Below are 21,958 nucleotides of genomic sequence, written 5' to 3' on the forward strand. Positions count from 1 at the left end.
AAAATTGGTGCCGGGGGTGGGGGTGGGAGGCGGTCCGGGGGGGGCGGTGTGTGTGTGTGTGTGTCTGTGTGTCTGTGTGTGTGTGTGCGCGCGCGCGCTTCGTTTCCCAGAAAATAAGCGTCTCAAAGTGACAGGATACACCCTAGGACAGAAGTAGGCTGGGTGCCCAAAGAAGACCTGTCCTGCTTCTAGCATCCCTGGGGACTCACTTCCTTTTAACCATCAAACTCCCAGCAATTACTATAAACTCCTTAGTGACTCCCCGTGGGGTATTGGGTGGAGAATTTCCTTCCCAGAAGGGTACTTCCCATACTTCACCCCGAAGTTCATGTTTGAATGGATGCTTCTTCACCCGCTGGGTGGCCCGGGAGACTAAGGGGAGCAGCTGTGCTAGGTTGTTTCTGAAAGTCAGATCCAGTCCCGGATTACCAGCTCTCCGCCCCGGGGCTCCTGCTGCACGCTCAGGCTGCTGCTGCTGGGCGGCAAAGGGGCCGCGGCTGCTTTAAGAACCGCCTCCCCCTCTCTTCCCTTTGACAATGGTCTGAACCGAGCTCTGCTTCCCAAAGCAAAATTTGTAATATGCCATTTTTCCGATGGACCCTTCTCCTTTTGGCTGCTGACGGAGCCACGGGAAGATGCCGAGTGGCTGCCAGGCTACGGAGTCGGGGCACGTTCCAGGAGAACGCTGGGGTTCGCGAGTGTCTAAGCAGCCTTTATCTTCCCGTTGCTAGGGAAATGGTCCAGGACTGCTGGGTGTGAGCCTCACCTCTCCTCCAGCCGAGACTGCGGTTGTCAGTGATCCATTGAAGAAACAGGACCTGATATAAGAGACATTAGGTACAGAAACTGTATTCGAGTTGCATGGCTTCTCTTCCGCTTCATTTTTCCCCCTTTTTTGATCACCTCTCCAGCCCCACCCCGCCCCCAGGGAAGAGGAGATACAAAGTCTTCCTTATGGGTTACTGTTAGTTACCTTTGCTTTCTACCCATCTTCTCCATCCCCGATTTCTCTGCCTCCTGCCTAGCCGCCTCTCTCCTGGGGCAGATGAACAATTTTAGTGTGGAAATTATGAAGTCAACTTCTTTCGGGGTGGTGGGGGTGTGGCTGAACAGTAACTTGTCCAGCAGTGTGGGGTGAGCTCGCTGTTTGGCCATCTGAACAGGCGCTAGGGTAAAGCAAGTGAAAAACGCTTCCATTGGAGGTGGTAGGAATTTTTCCTGAGGACAGGGGATTTCAAAGAGTTAAAGAGGAGGAGGAATATTCGTGTAATGTAATCAGACAATGGCTAGGCTCTCTCTTACTAAATTACTCCTTGCGGGTTAACGGAGATGGAGCTGGGAGGGTTTTGAAGACTGAACCTTTGCCGAAGAAACTTACTATAGAGGATAATTGCTTCTTTGCCTGTGGTCATGTATAAATTCTAGCGATACAATTAAATGAAGTCATTGACCTAAAGAAATAAAAGTCTTTTGGAATATTCTTGTCTGAATAGGTATAGCTAATAAGAACATATATTACTAAGGATCACATAAGATCTCAAAATCCTTGCTGAATGACTACACTGTGCATTCAAAACTTTTATTTTGGAATCTGAGAGATTTAGAAGACAGTCAAGGTTATAGGCTGACAGCATGGGAGTTGGTTTTCTTGGTATAAAATTATTCGTGCTAAATTTAAGCACTGAGATAATTAAACCAATCAGGGTTATTATTTTTTTTCTCTCTTAAAAATAAAATTTGCATTGCCTGAAACTGGGTCCCGGAGCCTTCAGAAGTTTAGTGATCTAGTCATCTATATCTAGATGAGGCTAATTAAATTGTATTTCACAGTGACTTGAGGGAGGGCTGATGAAAATACCTCAACAAACTGTGTGCTCGGACTCATTTCTTAGGGATGGTGTAATGTTTGCAATTTTAGTTCCAAAGAAATAACTGTAAAAACAAAATGGGATATATATGGGTGTTATACACAAGATGCCGGATGACCATATCTTTCTGCACCATGTTCCATATATTCATATTCCTAAATTTTCTTCATAGGTTTTTAATTACTCCCAGTACAATCAAGCTGTGCAGCTGTGCATTTAGGAACTGTTACGCTATATTTTGAGCTTATGTCAGAATTTGAGGTCTAACGTAATAACTAGCCTTGCCAATGAAATTACTTTTGGTATATGTAGACTTTCTTTTTCATCAGATTTGGAGGAGATTTGCTTATTTAGACTGACTTGGGGAAAAGGTAGCATGCATCCATCGTATTTTCTAAGTAATTTTGCAGAATTTGAATTTTATGAATTAGATTTGGAGAGTTCAAAAGTGTCTGCTAGAATTACAACTATAGGCCTCGTAGCAAGAGTTGTAGTGTACAATAAACTTTCTGTAAGGATAAATGGTGATCAGTTTGCAATAGAGAACATGTTTGGGTTTTTGTAATAATCTTTTATATATTTTTATGTGTTCTCTGTCAGAGTACGTAATGGGAACTTTATAAATTTTATAGGCAAGTTTTTATTGTATTTATTTTATAAAAAATTTTTATAAACTGATTATCACCCTTACTTTGTGGAAGGGAAGATGAAGTTTTGAAAGGAAACCCAACTTGCTCCATTTCACAGGCTTCAGAAGTTGGAAGGAACTGAGTTGTTCAAAGTGTAGAATAGATAGACTAACGCTTCTCATGAGAGTGTCTTTTGGATGACCAAATCCATGACTGCCTGATCTGAAAATCCAAGCTTGTGACTGTCCAATGTCTCCTGGTAATTTAAGAGTTTGAGGACATGAAGTATGCTTTATTTGAGTAATGTATATGCTTAGAGTCATGAAGACAGTTATATCCTCCTTGGAAATTAAAGTTGTTAGTAATAACTTTTCTCTTACAATGGTATGATAAAAATTTAGATTGAAGAGCATTTAGATAAATATATTTCATAACAGAATTTTTCTGGTAATTTCTTTTAATTTTCAATGTCAAAAATAAGCACATAGGCTCACAGTCGTGTCTCTCAGGACATCACCGTGGTTGCATGTGTGAATGGCATGCATAGCAGGTGAACTAACCCTCTTAAGTGAGCCAATGTGGTGAAAAGTTTCTGTTTTATTTTCAATTAGTGTAAAGAGAAATTATAGCATTTAAAGGATGGGGGTATTTTGACCTTTGGGATAGTTCATGGATGAAAATCAAAATGATAAAAGCAGAAAGTGTACATTAAATAGCAAATGGTAGTAGCAAATGTTAAAGTCTATGCGGGTGTCCATGTAATGACATTCTACACACCTGCTCTGCAACTTACTTTGGGGTTAAAAGTGAAGTAAATGAGTCAAGTTTCTGTCTCCAGAAAATAACTCAGCATTTTAGGTGATGGACTCAGTTTCAAAGCATTTTTAATTACTTTAGAAATTTCCAATTTTTCCTTTTCTTTACCTAGATAAAAATGACTTCCTTTCATTTTTCTTAAAGTTTTCATCCATTTCCAATGGGCCATGGCCAAATAGTTAACAAATAATTAAGTTTTGCTCCATAACAATCAAATTTACAGGAAGAATCACATAGAGTAATTAAATATTGAACCATTAGATCTTGACATTTTATTTCAAAATATCACCATAAATAATTTCCCTAAGGATATATATGTGAACAGAAAAAAATGAATTGACCTTTCATTATGAAATCATGAGAAGGCTTTGGGACATGCAACCAAACTGGGGTTTCCTCACACCACGCTTTCTGCAAATCAGGCTCTCTGATAGCTTCTGGCCATCACTCAGCAATGGCAATTGAGTTGAGTTAGACTTAGTAGACATACACACACATGCGGACTCAGAGAGAGAGAGACAGACAGACAGAGAGAGACAGAGAGAGACAGAGAGAGACAGACAGACAGAGAAAGAAAAGGGAAATGAGATAGTTTCTGATTTTTAAAGATGTCACATGTGACAGGACAATGTCACATGCTAATGTCACTGTCATCTACTTTAAATCAAATTAATGAATAATTTAGAAGAGAATTCAGTCCCTTTATACTATGACTGAGAGTTCGTGATTAGGAGCTGTGATGTGAAGTGTCTGTATTTGGTAATGTGATTCACTGCGATCTGTTTTGTGGAGTATCTGAAAGAGTGTTAGTTTGTAATTGTCTGGATGGAAAACAGACAATGGTTCTAAGAGGAATGCTAAGTGTAATTAGCAGTATAATAATCAAGATAAATTCATGTATCTCAGACTAACTCTTAGAGTTTGTGTCTAATTCAATCTGAATCATTTATCAGTCTGTACACAGTTCTGAAAGACAGAAGATGAAAATAAATAAATAAATAAATAAATAAATCACATCAGAAGGATTAGTTGTGAGGAAAACTGTTGAGAAGTCAGGCAATAACAGTTTATTGCCTATATTAGTCCATTGTATGGAATTTTCTGATATAAACGGTGAATAGTAGGTCACTTATCTGTCCTTCATTGAAAAACTGTATAATTTCTACTCTTTGGATGTATAGTCTATTGACAAGAAAGGTACAGCTATGTTTATTATAAGACATTTTTAACTTACAGAGGTGGAGAGGAATGGGATGAGTGGTTATTCAACTGAAGTGTTTCTGTAAATCAAATTATGAGTCATAAATCATGCAAAAGAAAATGGAAAGAACTAGAATCAGGGTAAGTATTGTACATGAGACATCTATTGATTGTCATGACGGGTGAAATCATGTAGGTTGCAGACAGGAAATAGGTTGTATTTCACTGACGCCCACACTTTTCCTCTGGATTTGACTGGAGGCAGGAGGTAGAGGGGAGAGGTTAATGACCTGTGAAGGCTTTAGTGAGATGAAAGCATTATTGAAAACAATTTGTGTACTAAAAATTTCCCTTTATGTCCTTTAAGCAATGATGTGTGAAGTGATGCCCACGATTAATGAGGACACCCCAATGAGCCAGCGGGGGTCCCAGAGCAGTGGCTCCGACTCAGACTCCCATTTTGAGCAATTGATGGTCAATATGCTGGATGAAAGGGATCGTCTACTAGACACACTTCGAGAGACCCAGGAAAGCCTCTCACTTGCCCAGCAAAGACTCCAGGATGTCATCTATGACAGAGATTCACTCCAGAGGCAGCTGAATTCAGCCCTACCTCAGGTATGCTTCAGTGTCTCAGGTTTTCCTGTCAAACTGAAAAAGAGAAGCTCTTAATAATGTTTACTTCTTGTTCATTCTTATAGCTACTTTTCTATGGGATATATAATATGTGTTCTGGATTAAAATTCATAATAAAGTATTAGTGTATATCAAAATTTGCCTTATGAAAAAGTTACAGTATACTGCTGTGTGTGAACATGCACATGTGTATGTGTGTGTGTGTGTGTGTGTATGTGTGTGTGTGTGTGAGTGAAGAATGAAAGAATTAGTGACTGCCTGGCCTTTTGTTCATTGAAAATTTCATTTCTATGTTTTGGTGGGGATAGAAAAACACTTTTGTTATCAGCTATAATATAAGGGTAATAGATAATCTCATCCTCAAAAGTTTAACCTTTAAACACCATCATGACCTCTAAAATATTTATTTTCAGTTTTCATCTTGTGGTCTGTCTGTCTGTCCTTAGAAACGGAGGCAGTCTGGGAATTCACTCTATAATAGGTTTAATTTGCCTGTCTTCAAAATTACCCAGTACTTGACTGACTTAAATTCATATAGGATCTTTTCTGAAAAGTTTTCAAAGCAGTTTCTGTTTACTTTCAAAATATTTTGGAAATTGCCAACCCTAGTGGTTCACACCTGTAATTCCAGTACTTGAAGAAAGAAGACTGAGTGTTCAAGGCCAGCCGTGTTACATACAGTCTATGTAACAAAACTCTTTCAGACAATAAAAAAAAATAAGGGCTGGAGAGATGGCTCAGAGGTTAAGTCCACTGACTGATCTTCTAGAGGTCCTGAGTTCAAGTCCCAGCAACCACATGGTGGCTCACAACCATCCGTAATGAGATCTGGTGCCCTCTTCTGGCGTGCAAGCATACATGGAAGGAATGTTGTATACATAATAAATAAATAAATCGTTTAAAAAAAGAAATTAAAAAAATAAAGAAAGAAAGACGGAAGTTAGAAAAGGTCAAGTTGCAGACAGCTCTTTCAAACTACTGTTGTCAGTTATTTTTACACCTGTTCCTGTCAATTTTTACTATTATAGAAATTTTTTAAAAATCCAAGGATATTTGTTTACAGAGTTAATGGTAAGGATCAGTCACCTGTTGAGGGGTGTTTCATGATCATACTGCGTTTTGGTAGGAAAAAAATTGCACAGAATATGAATGACATGTCTTGTTTATTTTATTTTTTCAAGATGGGATTTCTCTGTGTAGCCTTGGCTGTCGTAGAACTCACTCTGTAGACCGGGCTGACTTGGAACACAGAGACCAGCCTGCCTCTGCTTCCCCAGATACACCATCACCGACTGCCTGACATTTTACATAATTTGCTGCAATTAAATTAAAATTTTGCTTTAAACATTACTTTTGGGTTTTTAAATTTGAAAAAATTTAAAATAGCAAATTGGGGGGGGGGCGATTTTCTCCAAAAAGTGCTATCTTGTCACACAAATGCTTCTACTACATGACGTGAATAAAACTTCGACATTGCCACCCCCATGTTATTGTAACTTCCTGTGTCACGCTGAGGTTCCTGTCTCTCTCTGAATGAGTCGGACCACACTTTGTCTTATCCACAAGGTAATCCCAGAGCCCTATGAATGATTGCTGTCTTAAACATACACAAGTTCAGTCTGTAAAAAGAACTAAGCTTTTCAGTGGCTCTCGTGTTGAAAACACTCTTTTATTCCAGCACCTCGACTACGTTGGCAAATTCCTGAAAGCAGCTATCCATTCTTCACCTGTAATGATTGATTTTTTTTTTTAAAAAAAAAAGAGATTTCAGTATTGACAGCTGTTCTTCATAAAGTGATTTCTCAAACTATCACCTTTCTTACTCTTGTAGAAGACTGTTTCAGTTGGTCACAGTGTTTGTAAAGCAATGTCCTACATCAAATCACGTCTTACCTGTGTCACCTAAGATGATGATTTTGTTTTCATGAAAGAGGTCCATTGCCCTTTCTGCTTATACTGGGAATAAGAATAAAAAAAAAAAAAAAAACACTTTTAGTGATTCTAGATAACTAAATCATTGAGATTATAATATCAAATTAATTTATATTTTGTTTTATATTATGCCATGTTCAATTTGTTATTACAACCTTTTTAGTCTAATTTTACTTTTTCCCCCTCTATGTACATGTGTGTGTGTGTGTTTGTGTGTGTGTGTTAACCACAAGTGTGCAAGCCCAAGATTGTCTTCGGGAGCCCCACTCCACTGCCTTTCATCTTACTCATCGAGATATAGTCTCTTTCGCTTGAATTTAGGGTTAGCCTCTGCGGTTAGTCTGTCGTGCTGGCTAAGCTTAAGCAACCCGTTCTTCCTTTCTAAGCAATGGAGTTACAGACATGATGCCATATGACTTAAAACTCATATGTTCAATCCTCACGCTTGCTGCTTCTCTGCAAAACATTTAACTGATAAACAGCCTCCTTAGTCCTAGGCTGGCTGTCTTGTGGAAGTTAGAATTTTCTGCTTGTATTTAATGTGTATATTTAAGCACACACACACACACACACACATTTCTGAGAACACTATAAATAATCTCACTTCATGAAAAAAATTGAACTCTATGGACTCATCCTTAAAAGATCTACTTTTGCTACATACATTCAATAAAATACCTATTTTCAGGATATATTTGTTAGGAATTGTGTGTAGCGGTTGTGATTGTGAACTATTATGTGTTATCGCCATATTTTATAATACTTCACATTTTAAATAAATTGATCTGCATGTTACTACTATTAACACCAGAAAACCACAGTCCTTGGATATTCTGATTGTACTCTGTTTTCTAACATGAATATTTAGTAGCCCAATCCATACTATTAGGAGTGTATATTTTATGCAAGTAGTAAATTGCTTCTCCTTAATTGGTATGTTTTAGTTTTTGTGGCTATTTGAAAGTAGTGTATTGTTGGTGACATTTACATTTTACAGGGAAGATGAAAGGAGAAAGTGGCTACCATAAATATGAGGTTTGGGGCAGAAATAAATAAAGCCTATAAAACTGAAAATTACTATATTAACATAAAAATGAAATCCTTTCAGCAAGCAGAACTGGAAACAGACGCAAGCTTTATGATACAGGTATTCTCAAGTGACTGCACAAGGCTTTGGGGCACTGTAGGAATTGCGGCTCAGTTTTAGTTACTCCGTCTCCTCTTGTATCTCAAGGGAGAAATATATTTCAACAATCTTAACTATGCAAATATCTACCTTGTAGTGTATTCCATTGCTCTTTGGAGTGCATCAGTGTTTAAAGAGAGCTGATAATTTCACATTGTTCCACATTCCACCCTTATGTTTCTAGCTATATACCCATGCACCTGCCTTTCTAATGTACAGATCCATTCTACTGTTCGATAGAAACTCTCAGTCATCCTCTGCCTTCTACTCTCCATTCAGTGGTGTAGCAGGAATTCTAAATGTTCTTAATAATAAAAACCCGGAGTCAGATATTGGGGGTAAAAGCTGGAAGACCAGAGAAGCAGAGCAGCCAGCCACTAGTTCTTACCTCTACGAAATCCTCAAAAGGAATGGGGTATCCCATCTCTACAAGTCCTCAGACAGAATGCCCTGAGCTCCTTTCTCCTCCTGCCTTATATTCCTCTCTCCACCCAGCCATATTCCCTCCTCTCTCCACCTCCCTAGTGTTGGGATTAAAGGCATGTGACTCTCGAGAACTGGGATTGAAGGTGTGAGCCACCAACACCTGGTCTGCTTCCCTTTGAGACTGGATCAATCTAGTTTAATCCAGGGTGGCCTCGAACTCAAATAGAATTGTCTGCCTCTGCCCCCTGAGTGCTGGGATTAAAGGCCACTGCCTGGCCTCTATGGCTCGCTAGTGTCTCCTCCTCATTCTGATCCTCAGGCTAGTTTTATTTGTTACAGCACACACAAAGTATCACCACACAATTATGCTCTCGTTTCCTATACAAAACCTAAGCATCCTTATAGAGGATTCTTGCTCCCTCATCTCTAAGCATCCTTATAGAGGATTCTTGCTCCCTCATCTCTGATCCTCTTCATCAGGAGAGACATAGTGTTTTGATGCTCAACTAGGACTCAGATCTCTCGTTTCTTTTCTACACCTGGCTCTAAATTTCTCTGCCATGTCTCCTAAGATTTCCTATTTGGTAAAAGTGTCATAACGTTCCTTGAAAAAATGCTGACCTATCTATATTTTAGCAAGAAACTTCTTGTCTTGCCAGGGCTTTTTAAAATGCTGTCTTAGTTAGTGTTACTTGCTTTAATGAAACACCTGACCAAAAACAATATATAGAAAAAAGGGTTTGTTTTGTTCATAGTTCCATGTATTAATAGTTCATCATCAAAAGGAGTGACATCTAACTAAACCTCTGTCTCCTACAGGAATTCATTCTGAAACCTAATTTCCCATTTTACTTGCTTTTGTCATTTTCCATAAGAAAAATAAGTTTTCTTTGTGTCCCTGATTTCTAACCTAGGCTTCATGACATCAGAATTAAAACATTTTTTTTAAATTTACATACCAATTCCAGTTTTCTCTTCCTCCCCTTCACCCATTCCCCACCTTCTCCCCACTCCATCCCCATCCACTCCTCAGAGAGGGTGAGGCCTCCAGCAGGGAATCAACAAAGTCTGTCACATCACTTGAGGCAGAACCATTGAAGCAGGACCCTTCCCCCTTCTAGGCTGAGCAAGGTATCCCTCTCTAGGAGATAGACTCCAAAAAGCCAATTCATCCACTAGGAATAAATCCTGGTCCCCTTGTTAGTGGTTCCACAAATTATCTAAGCCACACAATTGTCATCTGCATTCAGAGGGTCTAGTTCGGTCCTATGCAGGTTCCCCAGATGCCAGTCTGGAGTCAGTGAGCTCCCAGTAGCTGAGGTCAGCTCTTTCTGTGGGTTTCCCCATCATTTTCTTGACTCCTTTGCTCATATTATTGCTTCATGTCTTAATCTTTAACACCTCCCCAGAATACCAGAAAGCTGGTGTATTAGTTTTCTCTTTCTTATTGGTGACAAACACGACATACAATATTTCAATAGAATTCAAATCTGTGGGTTTGTGGAATTTCCCTGATCTGGACTTGGATTGGCCAATCTTGGGCGGGTTAACCCATGCCACAAAAGTATTCATTCAGCTAGATACCACTTCTTACTGGCTGTTTCTAGTTGGCTTTGACTGTGCATACTGGAGAAACTCATCTCTGGGCTTGTCAAATCCTAGGACAGGCTGGTGCCACAGGTCCTCGTGCTCATAGCTCAGGAGGGAGGACGGAGCAGAAAGTGCCTTTTAAGATTCTGCTTCTGACTCTATTTACGTGTTGCCTTTTATTCAGGGCCAGATATTCACTGGATAAAATACCATATGGCATGTACAAAGACAGGAAGGGGTGACACATTAGAAAATCAGGGTGATTGGTCTGCCACAGATGTAACCAAGAATCATCCAGGACATTGTCAGGTTAGGGAAAATTATGATGAAAATAATGGACTGTTGGACATTAAAGGCTTGAAATAGGTTGGTGAAGCCACCAAACTACAAAAGGCAGTGTAAATACAAGGACATCAAAGAGAAGGAATTGTTATAACTAGTAATTTACTGAATGGCCAAGACTGTGGACCCTAGCCAGAGGTTAGAGATTTGAATTGAGATTTGTGTGTATCTTGCTAAAAGGTTTTTAATTGGTTTATTTTAATTGTTCACCAACCTTTCATTCATGAGAGAGAAGAACTTCAAGGAGGTACATACATGTATTTCTGAAAACATTAAAAAATGTCAGCTGTTATTTTCATGGTGACGCAAAACCAGTGAACAACTCAATGAGGAATTAAGTTAGAAGGAGGCTGCTTACGGAGGTAAAGAGTGGTTATCCTTTAATACTGTAAAATGAAAAATATTCAGGGCAAATTTACAGATGCACAGATTTGCTCTAAAGATACTGCTGTTCTGGAAACTAGCTATCTTGAATCTTTTTGCCTTGGAACCTCTAGCTCAATTACCTTGGTCCAAGTCCTAAATTCCAGTGCTAGAAAGTGCTACATTGGTTCATTATGAGGAATAAATGAGCGGTAGCATGCTAAATAATTAATTAAGTACTAACGAATAATAGCTCAATAAATGCTACATGAAGCTATAGTTCTAGCATCATGACTGTCACAATTACATCATCTTTAGCCAACCTTAGCAGTGTCGTTTGACTCAGTGATTAGGACCATTTTTCGAATACTAGAAACGTTCACTTTTCTCAGTCTTCATTAAGTTTTGGTTATCTCTGGTCTATAATTTTTACTATTAGAAATATTCTTAAGGGCTGAGAAAGAAATGGCTCAGCTTGGGCTGCACAGGTAAAGGACTCAAGTTTAGCTCCCAGTGCCCGCATAAGGTCACTCACAACTGCTTGTAACTCCAGCTACAGGGTAGCCAGTGGTTTTTTGGGGACCTGCAGGGGTAGCTGCACTCTTGGGTGCACAAGAAGATGTCTGAGAGTGGAAGCTTGCGCAGTGGGGCACAGCGGTGAATGTTTGTTGGGATTCCATGAATGGCATACATTTCTTTTCATTCTCAGCCACCTCTATAATCTCATTGTGATACATCTGGAGTAAAGGAAATATTAAATATCATTGGACACAAAAGTATGTTTGGGACATTGGCCATCAAAAGAATCTCCACGACTGTTCCTAAGTTCCTAATGGGAAAACTTTCTGTCATTGTTAATGTGATGGTAAATGATGGTCAGAGTTCACATAGCTACTTAATATAATTGTGCAAGGATTCTACATCCTGCTATTTATGATAAAGTGAATTTGCATTGTTTTATGTATTGGCATCATTTATAGCCTGTTAGGTAATTTTTATAAGCAAGAGTACATGAATTATTGAAAAATATTCAAATAAGTTTAATACTTGATTGCTACTTTCTGTTTTACTAAATTTCACGACGCTGGAAAACCGGCATATGAAAGAAGAAACTTCAGTGGTGGTCAAGTTAGGCATGGAAGGAAATCACAGAGTTGAAGATGAAAACTTTTTTCAGATTGACTTTGTCCACCTGGTTCAAGACTTCAGGGAGACTGAAGCCAGGTGGTTTGTTGTCAGCATATTTTAAACACAGTATAATTTGGGAAACGTTTCCTGGTATAATTCAACCCCTAGTGCACAAAGGAGCATAATTATATTAAAACTCAACTCAAAGTACGTGTCATTTCTTCTAAGAAAATGAGTTCTAGAGACAGGCTACTTGTACTAGCTTAAAGACCTAAGCTATCAGATAGCTTAGAAATCATTTGGGTGGGTGTTATCCACCTCTAGTCCTGGTTGTGGGAGCTCGAGGAAGCCTCTGGCTATATAGATAATGAAAGGGTCATTTAAATTACTAGCTATCTATGTTCTTGGTTTTAGGAGCTTGATATGGCCTGGCACAGCAGATTGCTAGGCTGTTAATCACTTCCAATTCTCAGATTTCTGGATAGAAGAACAGGTTTTACATCTTTCCCATTGGAAAAATAATCCTGCCTACTTAACATGCCTGGTTTCTCTAGAGATATGTGGGCACTGGGATCTTCTGCTATGCTCCCAAAATTCTACATTTATTTGGCAATTTTTTAGCTTATTTTAAGAATATGCATTTTACTGCGAAAATTTAACCATGACTCTCCAATAAATAATTTTTTTGATTCACTAAATATCCCAAAGGTCCTTTTGTGTCAGTTTCTGTTCGAAGGCATCATAAGTGCTGCAAATTATAGGGACACTTACAAGCCATGTGAGGTCATTACATACCTTCTGCTGCATAGCACAGCGATTGGTTATTATTTGAAAATAACAGGTGTTTTCTTTTGTTTTGGTTTTTGGTTTTTTTTTTCTGATTTCATTGTTCATCCCCATCCTGTGATGAATTAAAAGTGTCCCCAGGGCCTGGATGTCATCTTTTTCTTGCCTCGAGACAAACTTTGCCACATCACTATTATTTCCATCCCTAATAGATTAGAAACACCATTGCTAAAGCGTGTTCTCATGGATTTTTTAAATAAAAGCAAAATAAAATCTGTTACAGTATTCAACCACTAGTCCATCTATCTTTCTTTTTTGACAAATGTTTGATTTGAAGATTGATTCAGTTAAAGCATTTATTATTAGGCTCCAAGTCTGCCTACCTGCCTGCCTGCCTTCCTTACTTCTTTCCTTCCTTCCTTCCTTCCTTCCTTCCTTCCTTCCTTCCTTCCTTCCTTCCTTCCTTCTTTCCTCTCTCTCTCTCTCTCTCTCTCTCTCTCTCTCTCTCTCTCTCTCTCTCTCTCTCTCTCTCTCTCTCTCTCTCTCTCTCTCTCTCTCTCCTGTTTCTATCTGTCCTTCCTTTGTTCCTTCGTTCCTTCCTTCCTTCTTTCCTTCCTTCCTCCCTCCCTCCCTCTCTCTCTATCTTTCCTCTATCTATCTATCTATCTATCTATCTATCTATCTATCTATCTATCTATCAATCATCTATCTATCTAGCTATCTATCTATCTATCTATCTATCTATCTCTCCTGTTTCTATCTGTCCTTCCTTCGTTCCTTTGTTCCTTCCTTCCTTCCTTCCTTCCTTCTTTCCTTCCTTCCTCCCTCCCTCCCTCTCTCTCTTTCTATCTTTCCTGTATCTATCTATCTATCTATCTATCTATCTATCATCTGTCTGTCTGTCTGTCTGTCTGTCTATCCATCCATCCATCTATCTATCTATCTATCTATCTATCTATCTATCTATCTATCTAAATCTCTCTATCTATCTATCTCTATCTCTCCTTCCTTCCTTCCTTCCTTCCTTCTTTCTTCCTCCCCTCCCACCCTTCCTTCCTTCCTTCCTTCCTTCCCTCCCTCCTGCCTTCCTTCCTTCCTTATTTCTTTCTTTATTTTACTTTTTGATCTGTTCTTGTGATGATTTATAACATTCATTACAAGTTTCAGCAGAATTCAAGACTACCGCTTGGTGGAATTTGGCTAATTTGGCCTTGGAATGGCCAGTCTTTGATGGATTACCTTATGCTACAAAAGCATTCAATTAGCTCTAAAACACCTGCTTATTGATTGTTTACAGTTGGTTTTGATCGCATTTACTGGAGCAACTCATCTCTGCAGCAGTCAATGTTGATTGGGTTAAAAGGAGCTAATCAAATTAATAATCTGGCTAGAAAACACATGCCTCCTGAAATCACAAATTTTAATGACTATACTAAATTTTAATGTTTTATAAGATAATTTTATCTGAAATTTCCTATCTGAAATTATGTGTACATAGAAACACAAATTTTAGTGTCTACAACAATTACAGATTTGTTCTTTTAATTTTCTTTCCTTTTATTCTTTGTTTTTATAGTTTGGGGCTATTAGTTGCATTCAACTATATCACTGCTATTGCCTAATAGTTCAATTTTATTATCACTGTGTCTATGTTCATTTACAGATATCTATTTTCTTTTCAATTTTATAATGCTTATTTTATTATCAATTAGTATGGTGGTTTCCATGAGAATAGCCCCCATAGCCTCATATATTTTAACGTTTGGTTCCAGGTTGGGATATTGTTTAAGAAGCATTAGGAGGTGTTGCCTTGTTGAAGTAGGTGTGGCATTATTGAAGAAGGTGTGCTAGGCTTTGAGATTTCAAAAGTCCATGCCAGGCCCGTTGTCTCTTTCTCTCACTCTGTCTGCTTCCTGTGGATCAGGAGGTAAAGCTCTCAGCTACTGTTCCAGCACCGTGCCTGTTTGCTTTCCATCGTAACAATCAGGGACTAGTCCGACTGTAGGCAAGTTACCAGTTAAATGTTTCCCTTTCAAAGAATTGCCTTGGTCAGCATGTCCTTCCACTGCGACAGAACAGTAACTAGGACAATTTGTAATAGTGTATTTTTATATTTAAATTGTCTGTCATTTTCATATTTGCACTTCAATTTGTGTATGTACACACACACACATAAAACAGCAATCTCTGGGTTTGGGTTTCACTGCTATTTAATCTGCTAAACTTTCTCAAGTTGGATGAGAAATTTTCTTAGGATTTTCAGAAAATATCTATAATTCATACTTATTCTATCAGTAGTAATATTTAGATTACTTTTTTGACCCCCATCTTTAAACCATAGATGTAGAAGTTTATGTTACAAATCACTTTAGCCACTAATTCTGATATTTTACTGTATTTTAATTTTTTATATTGGGGAGGTAGTCATCAGCTTTCTGACTCTGAAATTAATTACTTTTGTTTTGCTTTTGGCAGTTAGACATCTTTTAAAGGAGTTTTGATGCACTTGATTTGCATACTTATTTTTATTTATTATCTTACGTATTATTGTGGTTGTGACTTAATGCTTTCTACTATTCTGGGTAAACATTACTTTTAAAAGTGTTGTTGTTTCTGTGATGTTATTTCATCTCATTTTGTAATGATTCTTCCCTTATCTCCATCTTATTTGATCTTTAATTCCTCTTGTATCTTCTTCAGTATCTTTCTCTGTTTCATTTGGAATTCTATTACATTTTTTTTTGTTCACTATTTTCTCTAAATGCAACTGATTTGTTGCAAATGTACTTATCTGGCTCTTTGTTCAGGTCACTGTCTTTTCCCTTACAGTTCACCATCACCATTTATTTCATTTGGCTTTCCAGTTTTATTTTTATCACCCTGAACACAACCAGCAGCTATTAAGTCTTTCAGTGCTGGGAGCTCTAATAATGGGTTCCATCTGTGGTTTGTAGTTCATCCTGTCTTTTCATCACTTGCCCGTGTTCAGTTTGGACTTTGGGGAAGTCATTTCATTTGCAAAAATCCTAGTGGAAGTCTTTTCAGTTCTAGGGCACTCCTATTTTCCTCCAGAGGGATCATTTATTTGATTGGCCAGATGCCTGGAAGAGTGTGAAGCTCGGCCACACCCAGTTACTCTCAGGCTGCAGTCTTTATGCATCTCACTACAAACGGGTAGGATTCTCTGAGACTGCTGCATCTGGTCAGGACTTGGTCCCAGTTCTAATTCCATTAGTGATGAAAACTGTCAAAGGTGCTGAGCCAGCACCTTTAAAACTGGATGGGTGAGGCTGGAGAAGCATCTCCTATGTTAAGAGCATTTGACCCTTTTTCAGACACCCCGGGTTTTGTTCCCAGCACACACATGGTGGCTCACAAACATCCCCAATTGTAGATCCATGGAATCTAATATCTTCTTCTGGACTCTGTGAACCTCTAAAATGTAGTACATACATAAATGGAGGCAAAATGTTCATCAACATAAAATAAACCAATCGAAAACGAAACAAACACCCAACACTCAGGAGAATACAGTCCTCTAGAACTGAGTTCTTATTTTCCCACATTTCCAAAACTCTGAAAGCTTTACTATCTTTTTACTTGGCTCAAAGCAAACCAAGCTTAAAAGCACCCAACTTTTATGGTTGTCCCTATAATGAATGGTCCACATTGCATGACCTTCGGCTGCTGGAGAAGGCTCTGAACTTCCATAAGCACAATATGTGTAAGTAATTGAAAAGGGACTTAAACATTTTCTTTTCTGAGAAAAAGAAGCATTTATTTTGCATTGTTCACTTTCTGGCTATTGTCCTTGCCCTGGCATATTTTAGCCATATAAGATTCTGGATACCAGGAACTGTCCTAATAATCTTGGGAAATGATTGCCTCTCCTCCAGCATTTCCTCCTTCGAATGCACCCTCACAGCTGCACCATTATTCATTTGAAATTTAAATCTGGCTGTGTTACTCCCTTTGTCAAAATATTTCCAAGTCTGCAAAGAATATTCGCTACAACCAATTAACAAATTCTGTCAGATCATAGGATAAAGGATGGGTCTATAAAAGTTGGGTTTAATTCTATCGTGTTAAAAAGATGTGTGAAAAGATGGTCACAAATAAATATAATAAAACAACCCCATTTCTAGGCTTGATCACCGGTGAACATCTAGCATAAAGAAGAATAACCTATTATTAACATTAATTTTAATAAAACATATTTAAGATGTAAACGGGGAAATGACAAAAGGTCATTTAAGATTGTAATAAATTGTTATTGTTGGCTCTACTGTTTGGCTTTGGAAGTGCTACGATTTGAAGCAAGGTCAGGCATGCCAGAATAGAGTTCTAATGCTGCCATGTCCTCGGCCTTAGTCCCGCTCATGTTGTAGATGCTAACATTGTCTAGTAAACTTTGCACAGATCCTTGAAAGCATCAGGAGGGTTTTGTTTTGATAGTAAAAGATGCTTTGGTTTTAAGAGTAGAATAGAAAGACAGATAATCATGATGAAGCCACAAAACTAAGCTTATTGATCTCACCAATAGTAATGCAGGAATTTCATCAGGTTTAACTGGACATAAAGGTCAATGGAGGGCACGAAACCGTGAAAGATCCCTCCCTTACATAGACTCACGCCAGTTCAACTCAACAAATATCACAACACAACTCAGTGTGGTTTTACAAAGCATTATACCAAAATTACTGAATATTTGCATAAAATTCTAGTTCCTTCAATGACACACTATTCAAATAACTAACTGAAACAAAGCTATATATTCAAAAACAAAACTATATATAACTGAATATTTTTCTGTATTTTTTTTGCAGACAAGGTCCCTGTATAGTTCAGGCTGGCCTTGCACTCATGATCCCCGGAGATCACAGATATGTGACAGCATGTGTGGCCTATGAAAAAGTCTTTGACACTTTAGATTAGACCAGGATAATTTTTAAGATATGAGAAAACTGAAGAATAAAAAGGAAAAATGATTCTAAATATTGTATCAGCTAAAAACTCATATTCCAAGTAAAGAATTCCCAAAATTCATTATTTAAAAAAAATCCCACCCATAATGCATAAATTATTTGAATAGTGCCTAAGTTACTATTTCTGTGAAGAGACATCACAACCAAAGCAGCTTTTATTAAAGAAAGCATTTAACCCAGGCTTGCTTTCCGTTTCAGAGGGTTAGTCCATTATTATGATGGTGGGAATGAGACAGGCATGGTACTAGTATATTAACTGAGAGCTTTACAGTCTGATCAAAAGGAAGCAGGCAGAGCAAGAGAGAGAGAGAGCGCGTGCGCCAGAGAGACTGTGCCTAGTATAGACTTTAAAACCTTCAAGCATAACCCCAGTGACACACCTCCTCCAATAAAACCACACTTACTGTAATAAGAACACATCTCTGAACCTCAGCTACATGAGCCTGTGAACGCCATTTTCACTTGAACCAACAGAAATAGATTCTTCATTAATTTTTGTATCTATATTTCAATATATACAGAAAAACATGTCAAACATCTACAGTTATTAGGTATTTCATATAAAAAACACAATGAGATCATACATCATATTCACTAAGATATTTATAATTAAAAAGACATTGCATGCATTAGAGTAGATTTTAGACCTTTAAAAGTGTGCTAATAGGCATATACTATAGCATGATTATTATCAAAAACAATTTGGCAATTACTTTGAATAATAATCAAGCATGCATGCATTCCATTCCTAGAACTCCAACAAAGGGATTGAAAACATATGTTCATATATAGTCTGTTCACAGATGTTCACAACAGCATTGTTTATAACATACCATTAGCAGGAAAAGTACAAATAGACTTTAAATAGTAATAAGATTTTAAAACATTATATTTATGTGTAACAGACATTGTTTTGGCAACCAGGATTAACAAACTACTGGAATTATAGCAGATATTAAGCAACAAGCTTCATGTGAAATAAATCTACATTCATGAGTTTTCTAGAAAAAAAAGGCAAATGAGATTAATTTGCGGGCCAGAGTGAAAATGAAATAACTCCAAATGGGCACAGTGGTTGCTTCCAAGTGAATTGTAGTGAGGATTACACAGATTACCAGTACCTAAAATCATGACATTGACTGTATAAACACGATAAACTTCGTATTCTGTAAATTATTTTTGTTTTTAAAATAATTTTCTAGTTTTCTGTAACCTAGAAAGTTTTTTTTTCCAGATACATCTGAAAATGAGATTCATTCACAGTACTTGTTGACAATGACATAGTTTAGTCTGGAAAATTTGTTCTTTGCTGTGTTTTTATCAATTACCTTTGATAATTCACAGATTGGCTTTACACAATACCAATCTGGAAAATAAGCAATTAATTATAATATCTCTTGAAGTCAGGTTTCTGTTCTGGCTCCTTTTTCTTTCCCATTTGCAAAGATCTTTTCTCCCTCTGCTTTCTAACTTAAAATACAGTACTGAAGGGTTTTGGTTCTATTTTTCCTGCTAGAGGGGTCTGGATTTATCCGGGTCTTTCAATACTTCAATTTGGCTCCCTGGAACTCACAAGAATTCCCTGAGTTTGTGAAAACAGAAGTTTTAGATACATGCATTGTATAAATAGCAGCATATTTATGTCAGAATGACTGGGACAGATGTTTTTTGCACAATGAAAAGTATCTTTTAAGACTATGAAAGGCAGTGTGAGAGAGAAATTTGATAACTTGTATTTGTCCTCACACCTTTATAACTTGCAGGTACAGAGCCAAAAATCTAGATTAGCTGGTTCAGTGACTCTGTTTCAGAAACCAGCTGAAGATAAAGTTAGATTATAATCTTGAGAAACAGGGAGTTACCCCCTTGTGATGATCACTGGTTTGTTCGGAATTTTCCAATGATGCCCTCCCTACCCACTTTGGATTACTGGGTTGTGGTTTCTTCCCTTAAATACCCCTTCTCCCAGCTACTCAGGGTTGAACTCTCTACCCCTGAGTGGGAAATGAGTTTCAGCCACAGTGCACTGTCCTGTCAATAAACCTCATGTGATTGCAGCAAAAAAAAAAAAAAAAAAAAAAAAAAAAAAAAATACAGTACTGAACTTCTTAAACCTTTCATGTTCAATATCAATTATGGGTATGTTTATGTTTAAATGCAATATCATTTCTTATACTATCTTTAGGCCCATATCCTCCCAAACTAGGAACAGTGCTGGGGTTGACTTTATCTTCAGTTAACTACTGCAAGAGCTCTGAAAAGTTTTGTCTCGGTAAGGAGAAAATCGAGCTGTGAACAATAAACACAAAGGGAGAGAACCTCCACTGGTCACCCCACCGCTCCACAAGTGCAGGGAAAAGCCTCTTAGTGTCCCAGTACCATTCCACAGGCACAGGCAAAGCGCGGGAGTAGTCATTGCACCCTTCATATGGACAAGGAGAACCCCTGCCGCTGTCCCAACACCACTCCATGGGAACAGGAAGAGCCTCTCCCATGTGTTCACAGCATCAAAAGGTTAGACTCAGCAGACTAAAAATGGAACAGTGGTGAAATACCTCCAGGGCTTCATCTTCACTAAGGAAGATAGTGCCTTCCTGCCCTCAATGATTTTATATGCTTTTATATTTCATATTTCTGATTTAGGGGCTAACTACATATGCGATAGGGGGTTAGCTCATCTATGGGAACAAAGATGGGCATAGCACAAATGAAAAATACGTCCCCTCCTTTGAAGAATGCTCAGTTTATTTGAGGTGACTGATGATTAAGCCGATATTTACGCTTAAAAGAGATAGACAAGCATCAGTGACAGACGAGGGACAGATAATGAGTAAGAGCACAGAACTCAGTGTACTGCCAAAGAAGCATCTGTTGATCAACATATTAGTTGTCATTTTCAAATGTTTCATCTTCATTGACTTGTGAGATTAAACCACCTAATTTAATTTCACACCCAGGAAGATGAAAATCTCAGGAAAAAAAAAAAAAAAACATGCTTTTCATTCTTATACTATTGGTCTCAGAGGGTTTTACTAAGTGTGATTTCATTGTTATAAAAAATACTTATCATGGTATCTGAACAAAATTTTGAGCCCGGAATGTAATTTTAATTATGTGCTCCAGGATGTGCAGTAGATCTCTGTAACTTGATCATCTTGCTTAGCTAAAAAAAGTGTATGTCCATTACACTTTTGATATGCAATGTCTCTGAAAGAATTTAAGAATTTAAGTCAAACATGATAATCAAAAACACTTTGTTTCAACCATTTCATATATAGGAAAAATATTACATATGAATTCTTATAAAATGCAAATATAATAAAATTCGAATATATGTCACATATACATTATATACTGTCTTATAAATGACAAGTTAACCTTAAGAACTGGATCACATCCCTAACTATAATAAATTTAAAACATTAGCATTATTACACAGAGCACATGAGGAATTAAAATTTCAATTTATAAACTCTCAGTGACTTCACTTTTAAAGGGCTAATTATAAATACATTCATATACAGGAAAGATTATAGAATAATCTGAACCTTCATATTTGAGTACTTTCCATTTACCATCTGGATAAACAGAAATACAATGAGAAGGTCTAATATTTTCAATCTTTCCTAACAGATGAGAGGCCTCCCTTTAATTTCAGGGCTGAGACAGAAAGGAGAAATTTGGATGAAAGAAAAGAAAACATTTTGCAGGAACTAGCACTGGACCAAGGCAATAATGTTCCAGGAAGAGCTGCTGAACTTGGGTTGGAATTTTAAGAGGACTTGTGCAGTTGGTGGTGGCAGTTATGCTAACGTGTGAAAATACTGACTATGATAATCAGAGGAACAGGACCTGCGGACATAGATATCCGAAAGTTTAAACAAATATTGTTGACTATAATCTTGACCAAGATTGCCATTTTAATGCCTATTTAGTGCCTATTTAGTGCAAAACAGTTTCATATGTGAAGACACAGAAGTTTCATTTTTGTTATTGTTGTTCTTTTTTTCTCTTCTGTCATCAAATTAAATTATTAATTTGATTTATTTATACAATTTGTATGCTCCCCAA

The 21,958-nt window shown here is 37.7% G+C and overlaps 1 protein-coding gene across 1 annotated transcript in view; it reads left to right on the forward strand.

Moving 5' to 3' along the window:
* Positions 1-700: 700 nt before the first annotated feature.
* Ppfia2 (PTPRF interacting protein alpha 2) overlaps positions 701-21,958 on the forward strand; it is a 404,134-nt gene continuing 382,876 nt past the window's right edge. The window contains 2 exon segments of the mRNA XM_038314717.1: positions 701-837; positions 4,881-5,131. Of these exon segments, the coding sequence (XP_038170645.1) occupies positions 4,883-5,131 (249 nt within the window). The 5' untranslated portion in view covers positions 701-837; positions 4,881-4,882.

This window comes from Arvicola amphibius, chromosome 17 (genome assembly GCF_903992535.2).
Source record: "Arvicola amphibius chromosome 17, mArvAmp1.2, whole genome shotgun sequence".
NCBI classification, from domain to species: Eukaryota; Metazoa; Chordata; class Mammalia; order Rodentia; family Cricetidae; genus Arvicola; species Arvicola amphibius.